The 11,721-nt window shown below is 40.8% G+C and overlaps 1 protein-coding gene across 1 annotated transcript; it reads right to left on the reverse strand.

Moving 5' to 3' along the window:
* Window positions 1-394: 394 nt before the first annotated feature.
* LOC137282552 (1-deoxyxylulose-5-phosphate synthase YajO-like) lies at window positions 395-10,138 on the reverse strand. Its single transcript, XM_067814325.1, has 8 exons — window positions 9,983-10,138; window positions 7,540-7,682; window positions 5,799-5,952; window positions 5,084-5,257; window positions 4,382-4,479; window positions 3,070-3,248; window positions 1,875-2,014; window positions 395-924 (listed from the first exon to the last, which is right to left on the reverse strand). Exons 1-8 carry the CDS (start codon window positions 10,079-10,081, stop codon window positions 826-828), a joined length of 1,086 nt encoding a protein of 361 aa, XP_067670426.1. The 5' UTR covers window positions 10,082-10,138; the 3' UTR covers window positions 395-825.
* Window positions 10,139-11,721: the final 1,583 nt, after the last annotated feature.

An 11,721-nucleotide genomic window follows, 5' to 3' on the forward strand; every position in this document is an offset into this window, starting at 1 on the left:
TTTGGCATTGGCAGGATTTGTTCTTATACAGTGGGTGGCTATTGAGAGGCTAGTAATGTGAGCCCCAGGATTGTACTTTATTATATAAACAGGTAGTCTCACTAACACAACCCCTTTTCAGGCAATCCGTGTCTGTAAAGATGGTACGGGAACTGAATGTTACTGCTGATGTCTGATACCAAAAACGTGCCATCTTTCAGCAGGTTTTAGTTAGTCAACTGACTTTCCCATTTTTTGAGGTGTAACTGGTGTTCAGTGAAACGTAACCGCTTGATGAGGATTATGTTCTGCGAATGATGGTCGCCTTGGATCGCAGAAAGTGATTATCTAAATATCAGTGTACGATTCGTCATCAGGTTTTGTAATCTAACAAACAAACAAACAAACAAACATAATGTATGATATGACTGCTATATTTTTTCCATGTGTATATACAAATTGTGCATCAACGTCTTACGAGTACGTAGGATTTGTCATTCTTTTTACATCGAAAGTACATCATGTCACGTTGTCGTCTATTCTACAAAGGGGGAGGGACGTGCCGTTATCGAGGAGGGTGTTCGTAGGTTCTTTCATCTCAAATTAAACCAGAAAGTGTGCAAACAGCTGGTTTTTTTAAAAAAACAAAAACAAGAGCATTGTTAAAGTAACAGAATCATCAATAATTTTAAAAATTATCATTCAATATTCGTGACGTTCTTGTTGGGTCTCAGTCCTTTTTCTGTTGATGAATTGTTTTAACGAACAGTTAAAGGGAGACAACTCAGCAACTGGGGCATGTTTAGCTTCCACAAGGCAGGTGGTATTGATTACCACGGTGTACTATTATGCCATGAAGGGGTTCACTCTGTCTCTGTTCATGCTGATGAGTCTGCCATACGGGTAGATCCAACCAGGGTGAGTCAGCTCGTCAAGTTTGGCCATCTGAAAAGGACACCTTGTGCAGTATGCATCACTCGCAAAAAGCCTCGCATGAATGTGTCAGAATTGTTGAGATGTTTATTGTCCACGTGATTGAGTTGGTGAGTTGAGTTTAATGCCGCATTTAGAAATATCCAAGCTATATGGAAGCGGTCTGTAAATAATCGAGTCTGGACCAGACAATCCAGTGATCAACAACATGAGCACCGATCTGCGCAATTAGGAACCGATGACATGTATCAACCAAGTCAGCGAGCCCGACAACCCGATCCCGTTAGTCGCCTCTTACGACAAGCACAGTCGCTTTATATGGCAAGCATGGGTTGCTGAAGGCCTATTCTACCCCGGATCTTCACGGGTCTTATCGTCCATGTGCCTGGTGTGCGAATGGTGACTTATTAAGTTGGTTGGATAGGTGGTGTTTCACGACACACCCAGTAATATTTCCGATATGTGTCGGTGGTTTGTATTAATCGAGTCTGGTCCAGACAATCCAGTGATCAACAACATGAGTATCGATCTACGCTGAATGGATACGATGCTGTGTCAACTATTTCTTACAAGCAGAAGACCAGTTCTACCCCGTATCTTCACGGGTAGGTTTTTTAGGTGCATGTTCTTCTGATAAGCAAGAGCTTCTCTAGTTAAACATCGACCCGTAGTATCTGAAGCAGTGTCAGTGATGCACGTTACAGCTGTAAATTTGCCATTCCTAGTACCTGGACATTATCAAGTAGTATCTTTTTAGCAAATCACAGCTGCAGATATCCCAGTCCCAGTATTTCAAACTTGATGTTATCAGGGATATCTGTAGCAGTATTATTAATGCACGTTACCGCGGCAGATATCCCATTCGTGCTACCTTGAGATTATCAGGGACATCTGTAGCAGTATCATTTGTGCACACACAAACGGGATTAAATCCAACTCACTACCTCCACGAGATTTCTTACCTCCTCCACGGACAGTTTCCACCCTGTTCCCGCGCCCATGTTGTCGTCGAGCTGTGCAAGGGAGGTAACTCCAATCACCACCGATGGAACAGCGGGCTTCTGCAGCAACCAGCGCAGCGCAACTTGACCCACAGATTTCCCTTAACAACAAAAACGCATATACGTTAGTTTGAGTATGGTGTATTTCCACCACATTAGTCGGTTCATTTCACTTCAGTTTATTGTATTCACGGCCTCACGCTCATAAAAAAACACAATGTCATACATGTATAGACCCATGAAGGTCCGGGGTAGAATAGGCCTTCAGCAGTCCAGGCTTGGCATAAAAACCGACTATACTTGCCGTAAGAGGCGACTAATGGGATCGGTTGATCAGGCTCGCTGATTTGTTTGACACAGGTCATCGGTACCGCATTACGCAGAGCAATGCTCATGCTGTTGATTGTCTGGTCCAGACTCAATTATTTACATTTTGCCTTTCATATGTATCTAATAGAAATGGCGTGTTTACTACATTTACTAGTACATAAGTTCCACACACTTTCGTCATTATAATCAGATGTAAGTGTATAGAACATTACAAAATTACAATTCGTAATGTATATCGGAAATATGTCAAAATCCGTTGATAAGATAACACTGGCTTTTACTCAGGTAATGTTTCTGTGAAAATCCTTGTACATGTGACATATGTATAATTTATACTTTTGTTTTTTCTTAAGCCACACTATTCCAACGATACGACGTCTGTCTGAATTTTCCAGACAACCCAGTGTTTGTTTTTCCGAAACAGGTGCTTAGTGCACCGGAATTTCCACGATAAAGGACGTGCGTTGAAAACAAGTTAAACGAGGTTAAAAACGCTATCAAGCCACACTTCTGTAAACAATCAATGCTGCATTTCTCTCATTAATACTGTCGCGGAGGATGTGACATATGTAGGTATTATGCGGACTTTTATAACATACGTAACATAAAGATGAACCGATGCTTGTTGTACGAAGCAGCTGAGATCGGGTGGCCATGTTCATTTACGTGCTTGACACATGTCATCGTGTCCCAGTTGCGTAGATCGATGCTCATGGTGTTGATCACTGGATTTCTGGTCAAAACGTATTTACAGGAGACTGCCATATAACTTGAATATTGCTGTGTGCGGCTTTACATAACAAACAAACACACCTAGCTAACATACCATATTTGGCAGCAGTCGCCTTCATGTAGTCCACGAGCTGCCAGTACGATTCGTTGTCGTACTGGGTCAAAGATGGATGGGACTCAATGGCTCGACTCAAGTCTTGGTTTACCCAGCCCGCTCTCCCCTGTGTGGCGGGAGGGGACACCCCTCTCTCGTACTTCCCGGTCAGAAGCCCGCTGAAACACCCTCATGATCATCACATATTTCATTACCTTGTCCATATCATTAAGGGGCGACAGGGTAGCCTACAGGTTATACCGTGCGCTCGTCACGCCTAAGAGCAGGGATCGATTCCCCACAATGTAATACAATGTGTGAAGCCTATTTCTGGTATTCCTTGCACCCGGTTATGGTGGTTTCCAGTAGTGATAGTGCAAGAATGTTGCTAAAGGCGGCGTAAAACTAAATTCACTCACACACGTTAAGATGGTTAGCATGTTATTACAAAAGTACCGTATTGGAAAGAAGCAGCCATTGGTTCATATTACACTCAAATGACTCAAAGCCAGCGATACCCTAATATGCTGAGGAGTTGGTGACGTCATCTCCAAAACAAGTTTTCTTGGAAGACATGCTCGGGTTTATCATCAAAGTAAAATGGATATACAGAGCCCTAGAACACCGAGGATAGAACTATTTGCTTCATAGAGGATACTAAACGACCTTCCGTGTAATACCATTTTTATTAAACGAGTTAACGATTTGGTATCAGACGAGCGAAAGCGAGTTTGATACCAAATCTTTAACGAGTTTAATGAAAATGGTATTTCACGGAAGCGAGTTCAGTATTCTGTTTATTACTCGCCAACATAAATTGACAGAAACTGTGGCGAAATTGCCTACAGTGTGAGGACTCTCAGCTTTCAAGTCAAGCAAGGTCTAGTAAAATCGCGACATCAACATTAGCATTGTGACGTCACAACTTTGAACCATTTTGACGTCATATGTCAAGCGGTATTACACTAGTGTAAGACTGAAGTGAAAATATTACACTGCAGTATCTTCAACGGGCGAGTAATAACTTGAAATTCTTCAACGTACCACATAAATACTAGTCCGATAACTATAAAAAAACCCATATATAATGCAATTTTCAGATTTGAACAACAGATATCACTTGCAGTACGTAAGTCTAAATATACTAATCTTTCATTGTATGTAAATTCAGATGACTACAGTTTTAGCGGCAGCTAAAGACAGACCCTTAGCTGTTGCTGGTTATATTCTATTGCTAAAATTTAACAAGTGTTATAAAATAATTTCAATAGCGTGATGTTGGTCTGATTGGATGAAAATAAAAAAGCCTTACCCTTTCAGTGGACTCCAGGGCAGTACAGCCAGACGTTCGTGTTTACACACTTCGAACACTTCATACTCGGAAGTTCGTGCCAGAAGGTTGTACTGTTGCTGATAAAATATTGTATTCATAGGATTAACACAGTGCCTCAATCTGAGATTATCCCAGGTTAACCTATACAAGTCTGCTGTGGACCGCCATGACAGAGTTCATCTTTCGAGAAGTTTTGGCATAAGTTATAGACAGCAGGATATATCTGTGAGAATTGACTTGAGGTTTCTCAATCTGATTTTACGTCTTGTCAGCACGTTCGACTGTGTGTACTCGCAAAAAAAAACCAAAACAAACTTTTCCTGCAAACCACTTTTATGACGAATTATACTGCTTATAACCCGCCAAAATTGTCGTTGGAATGTATTGCGTATTGTCACTGATATCGACTTCACATTTTATATTCAGTTATCATTTTCCTTTTGACTTTAAATGAATGAATGAAAAATAAGTCTAAAGATCCAAAATGACACTGTTTGTACTGTTTCTAATGTTCATCTGTTGAAGAGAATAGCGATTGTAAACATCAAAAGTGAGCTTTCTGAACCCACGTCAACCATGGCGTGCATGTTGTTACATGTACCCAGCATGCAATAGGTGACTTAAAGTAAACTAAATCAAACTGTAGTGTTTACCACCTACTTTCGTGATAATCACAGTTACCTGTATGGAGATGAGAGGATTAAGATTGAGATGCTTCGTGGTATCAACAATCTTCTGAAGTTGGTATCCAGCCAGGTTGCTGGCGCCGAAATATCGCACTTTACCGCATCTGACGAGATCGTCCAGGGTTCGAAGAGTCTCCTCTATAGGAGTAGCAGTGTCCCATTCATGTGTCTGAGGATAAAGAGCACACATCATGTTGATGGCTTTGGCTGAGGTTTCGATGGCATGATCAACGACACATGACATCCATCGGTAACTACCCCGAGACTGACCACCCGATCCATATTTTAGTTTTTACTCAGTTGTGACGTACGGTATGTCGTTTCCTGGACAGTCATGTTTGCTTTGTATGTTTATGTTTTACGCCGCATAAGCAATAGTACAGCTATATGGCGGCGGTCTATAAATAATCCACTGATCAACAGCCTGACCATCGAACTACGCAGCTGGGATATACTGACATGTGTCAACCAAGTCAGCGAGTCTGACTCCCCGATCAGGTAAGTCGCCTCTTACGACATGCACGGTTAGCTGAAGATCAACTCTAAGCCGGATCTTCGCATCCAGACATATTGACATAATGATACGAATGCCAACACGAACATTACAAGGAGCCTATTTTCCGTGACTGTTAGTGTGAAATCGGTATGGGCACAAAAGTCACAATAGTGAAGTACAAGTATCTACGGAAATTCGTAACGGGATATTGTACCTGGTACAAGTCAAGGTAATTCGTTTGTAACCGTTCAAGGCTTTTCTCCAACTCAGACGTGATGTGTCGACGACTTAAACCCCTCCTGTTTTGGTTGCCATCGTTCATGTCGTTCCTGACCTTGGTCGCTATAGCCACACTCTCTCTCGGCTGACTGACAAGGTCGACCAAACAGACGCATAGATGATAGTGATTAAAGTGAGGGAGTGAGTTACGTTTTACGCCCCACTCAGCAATATTCCAGCTATATGGCGGCATCTGTAAATAATCGAGTCTGGACCAGACAATCCAGTGATCAACAGCGTGAGCATCAATCTGCGAAATTGGGAACCAATGACATGTGTCAACCAAGTAAGCGAGCCTGACCACCTGATCCCGTTAGTCGCTTCTTACGACAAGCACAATCGCCTTATATGGCAAGCCTGGGTTTCTGAAGACCTGTTCTACCCCGAGACCTGCACGGGTGGATGATGATTAAAATGAACATAATGATGGTTATGATGGGATAACAATAATGATAAACGTTTTAAAAAATAGGTGAAAGTTATGGCAGTTATAAATATATATGATATTTAGTTTCTGTACTACATGTGTCTTCATTAACAACCCAGCTCATAATGCCGCCATATGAGAAGCGCACTAAAGTATCAGTCTCATCGGGTACTGTATGTGAGATTTAAATATTAACCTGATCATCTGATTGTTTTTATACTCGTGAATATCCGGGTTACAATTGGGCAATGCTTGTGGTAAGGGACTACTAACGGGATCTGGTGGTCCCTCATATGGTCGACAGATGTTATCATATCCGATTTGTGCAGACCAATGTACATGGTGTTGATCACTGGAGTATCTGGTCCAGACTGGATTACTTACAACTGATCGCCATATAGCTGAACTATTGTTGAGTGGGGCGTTAAACAAAAGACAGACAAAAAACAAAAACTGATTTGGGGGGATCTGGAATACACGTGTAGCAGCCTCCTTGGCGTGTGTGAGAGGCACACCGTGCCTTTTGCTCATGTGTGAGAGATCCGCATCACTCTTGGCATATAGGTTAAGAGCTGGACTCCTATCACAAAGACAGATAAGTCCACACATCAGACAAACTTGTGATTAATACAACAACAGGATAGGTAAAATATGTTCGCCTGTACTTCAGGCATATTGAGGTTGAACATGATTCACTACGAACATTAGTTGGATGGGTACACATCAGGTACTATTTTTCTAACGCTATAAAGTTTGAAGGCACACTGTCACGCCAGACTTCTCTAAAAATCAGAATTGCATTTCTCTCATTTATACCAACCGTCATCGAAGCTGACGCATAACTTATTCCGAACAAAATAACTCATTAAGATTACGGTATGAAATTAGAAGGTCTGAATGATTTAATGCAGCATTGCATTAAATCGTTCCTCTCGCACTCTACCGACCGAACTTTATTTCAAGCGAACCCATTGGAGTTAAGTCCTTTAGAGCACTTTATACGAATATCCTATAACGAAACTCGTTCTGTTTTGGAAGCTCGCCTCGGTGTTTCAGTTATCGATTTCAGGCAAGGCGTAAAGGATAATTATCTTTTATGAAGCTTAAGTGAAGGCATTTGCCACAACATGTAAATTATAGACCAAAATATTGTTGATAGAGCATGACATTGTGCCTTTAACTGTTTTGCCTTTACATGTTGATAGAAACCCTGCTCCTATAAGTATGACTTAAGATACACATTACGCACCCTTTGAGCCACGTTCCTATGTATTCTTCAGATTGTCCATGTTGATACTTATCAGCGGTGTCGATGAAGTTTCCACCCTTCTCTACAAAACGATCCAGGACCTTATGAGCTTGCTCCTCATTAAGTTGCTTTGGACGCTGGGCCTGAAAATATTATAAATCTTATCGAGCTTTGTTATTTTGTTATTAATTTCACCTGCAACGTTCTGTTGATGGGTATCTGATATATCTCACTATCAGATGTAAGTAACAATGTCGTTGGTGTCTCCTGGCGTGGAGGCACTGGGGTAGTCAAGTGGTTAATGCGTTCGTTCGTTGCGCCAGACACCTGGGTTCTATTCCACACATGGGTACAAAGTGTGAATTCAAGCATATTTCTGGTAGGTACTCCATCGTGTCATTGCAGGAATATTGTTAAAAGCAGCGTAAACCTCACTCACTCACTCATTCTTCTGTCATGGCATGTATGACATCGGTCTACTGATAATGGCGTTTGAACCAGATACGTAAGTGAGTTTAGTTTTACTTCGCATTTAGCAACCCAGAAATGGGTTTCACACATTATACCCATGTAGGGAATCGAGTCTGTGTCTCTGGCGTAAAGAGCGAAGGCAAAACCACGAGGCTACCGCGGGGCCCATAGCCAATGTTGACCAGATAAAACAGTAAGAATCACTACATTGTGTTAGTAGTCGATTACGATGTGAATGGTCAAATAACCGAGTCTGACCCAACATTGACCGAAATATGGCCCATTCGAAAGCATGTCCGGTTATTTTATCATTAAAAGTTAGACCTTTGGAGATTTGTGATAATAACAATTGAATTATGTTTTCAGTGTGCCGTGAAACCTGGTTATTGTGAATTCCATTAATCTGCTATACTTTGGGTGTTAATAGCATTGATCAGTTTGTACATTTGTGCAAAGAAATTCGTAGTGCCAAGGTGACTGTAACTCCCATATCTCAAGAAATTCACTTGTTTTATAAACGTTCACTCACGACAGTATGTAGAGACACTAGTCAATGTACAAATTTATAATTGATCTTTTAATCCTAATTACATTATAATCATACATGTATGCATTTTGAAACTTAATAATAAGAAGTGATTTGCTGATACTTATGGTGAATGTATAACAGGAATGTAATATGTAGACATTATGTAGTTGGCCAATGTGAATCATAATTCTAACACACGCTCTAGTGTATGTTGTTTGTATCATTACACTTCACGACGAAAACAATGATACTGTACAATGCTACGACAAATAAATAAAAAAATTAAAAAACAAAACAAATTAAGGTTATAGGAGCACTATCAGACCATTACCTTGTTCGCACAAAGACGAGTGATGTACCATTCATCTGCAGATTTTCCATGCGATGTGTCTTTTAACAGTCTAATATACGACAAAATTATGTGTCGTTTCAGGTATTTCACATCAGTGTATAGTTTCACTGGTCATCCAAGATAGCACACCTGGCAGGTAATTGCATAATGTCCGTCATTCTTTTAAAAGAGTAATTTAGTCAGCCAATAATGAGCAATCAGTCAATGTATTGGCGGTTAATCCTTTGAAAGAAGGGTGTTGTTTCGACACAACAGAGTGTATTCAATATAGAGTAGTAAATGTACATACATAAACACTACCTTTTGACAAATCCCCATTTAAATCTGCATAAAAGTAATTAATCAATCAGCGTGTTATCGATTAATCCTTTGATCGATCCAGACACAAAAATGCCAAATGGGAACTTTTGTCGGATAATCTAAGTGGCGTTACCACTAACTATACCTGTTATAAATTCATTGACTGAGCATCAAGTGAATACGAATTGAATTATATCTTCAGTAGCAGGAATGGTGCAAATAACGTAGAGGTTTATGCCACCTAAAACGGATTACAACCTAGCGACACCAAGTGATTTTGATAGAATGGTCTATGAAAGCAAGCTGTAACTCGGAAACTAGGCAAAGCAGGAGGCAAAACTAAATAATAGTATATTTTGAGACCATATAGCTTTTATTTTTCACAACAGCTGTCGCGATTTCAGGTTACAAACCTGTAAACGAAATGTTTTACTCCCTGAAATGTAGATGAATTCTGGATAGGCCCTCACAGGTATACCTCATATTACGTCACGGAGACGTGCCGCTCTGACTGGCTGAAATTTCGTTCACGGCTGAGATTTGTGGACTGTTGTCAAAGAGATCGATTTAAGGTAATTAAAAATCGAAATGAGTAGTGTTAAACACGGGTTTCATTTATAACGATGCCAATGAACGATGTATGTATTTGCACCCCCCAGAGTATATGTGATCTTTAAGGTAATCTTAGCGCTAAGGCTGATTTGTGCGGCTGCACCCTGGCTCAGGTACACGATGACATACAAACAACTCTCATGACACCGACCTGTACTAGTGCACATGCATGTACTCACCCCTCTTTCTCCGAATGTCATCGTACCTAAACATATATTTGATACCCTGAGACCAGATTGTCCCAGGAAATTATACTCTACACATATGTCGCCAGCCATGGTGGTGTAAGATGTGATCGTAGCAATGTGGGTCACACAGCTATCTCACTGTCAGTCGGGTCAGAAAGGTCGAGGTCACCGATACAGTGTGCTTTAAAGTGCTCTGTCCAGACGATTGCCTGACAAAAGCCCCACACGACAGAAGCCCCGCAGACAAAAGCCCCGTGGACCAAAGCCCCAGATAACATATACGAAACAATTCAGGTTTAACAAGATTTATTTATATCGTAATATAAAAAAAATCAACATAGAATTTTAACACATATTTTCTGAGCAGCAGTACTTGTCAGATCAAACCCGATACTGATACATCAGATATTCTTAATACCGTCTTTGTTGCATCTTAACCTAATCTTACAGTGTGTTTGACATGGTTGTTCTCCTTTGTCCTCCTTGTACAGTGTGACAAGTCCCATATTTTGTATTTTCATCCGGGTGCTATGGACAAGATGGCAGAAACAAGATTTGGTTTTCAAATGATTGCCAAATACAGAATTAACTCCTCTCAAGATGGAAGTCGCGGTGGCTGAGCGGGCTAGGCGGCTGACTTTGTGTGCTGGCGATTAGGTGCCTGACTCTGAGGGTGTGGGTTCGAATCCCGGATGGGACTCAGCCCCAAAAAGTACTGGAATTTGTCCTTTACAAAGAGAGTGAAATCCCAAATATGACATATGTTGCATTTGACCACTTTCTAAATGGCATCGTGTAATCACATCTCAAAGTCATCGACTACAAGAGACGTTACAGTCTTCAAGTTGACATCGCCCATTAAAGCAGATCCTTTTAACACTGAACGCTTAATTGAATGAAACAGTGAGAAGACCCTGTTAACACTAACTATTATAATTATTCCTATCTCCCCAAGACCATCCTTGAAAACAAAAACACTTGCCTCATATGTATTTTTTTTCTTTGCTGTGGGGCTTTTGTCGCAGGGGCGTTTGTGTGTGGGGTTTCTGTCCTGTGGGGCTTTTGTCTGTCCACCGTTCAGAATATCATAGACAGTAAAAGTCATTGAAAATTATTATGTGTCATACCATAAGTTGATTACGATTAAAGGTACTTTAGTATCAACAGGACATTGTACATGATAATGTATAGTAACGAAAACGTATTAATTACGAATAATGGTGCTATGGTGTCAACACAGCATATGTACGCGGTGGGGTAGCCAAATGGTTATAGCGTTCTCTCGTTACGCCAGAGACCCGAGTTCGATTCCGCGCTTGGGTATAATGTGTGAAGCCCATTTCTGGTGTCGTGATATTGCTGGAATATTGTTAAATCGACGTAATCCCAAAGTCACTCACTCACTCACTCCCAAGATTTATTATCCTGTTTCTTCACCCAGAACACCAGCAATTGATATCCCGGCCGATCACGTGTCTGTATGGTGTGTTAGAGATGCCACAAACCGTCTCTTCTGGCCTTATATAATCCTGTAACTTTATCATACATGCATTTGATATGTTATCTCATGTACCGTATTCCTGTTTTGACAACATTTTGTGACTTCAATTTAGTAAATACTAAGTAATACTTTTCTGTATTGTCACGTGTATTAATCGTCAATTATATATGTTTGAATGTAAACAATTTGTGGTACTGTTCGGTAGTACATGCCCATCGTCTTGTCTCAG

This window comes from Haliotis asinina, chromosome 4 (genome assembly GCF_037392515.1).
Source record: "Haliotis asinina isolate JCU_RB_2024 chromosome 4, JCU_Hal_asi_v2, whole genome shotgun sequence".
Taxonomy (NCBI): Eukaryota; Metazoa; Mollusca; class Gastropoda; order Lepetellida; family Haliotidae; genus Haliotis; species Haliotis asinina.

Coding starts and splice junctions, on each gene's coding strand:
- LOC137282552 (XM_067814325.1), bottom strand. CDS start 10,081: ATGGCTGGCGACATATGTGTAGAGTATAATTTCCTGGGACAATCTGGT. Junction 7,683..9,982: donor TGACATTCGGAGAAAGAGGG/GTGAGTACATGC, acceptor TAATATTTTCAG/GCCCAGCGTCCAAAGCAACT. Junction 2,015..3,069: donor GGCGACTGCTGCCAAATATG/GTATGTTAGCTA, acceptor TTTGTTGTTAAG/GGAAATCTGTGGGTCAAGTT.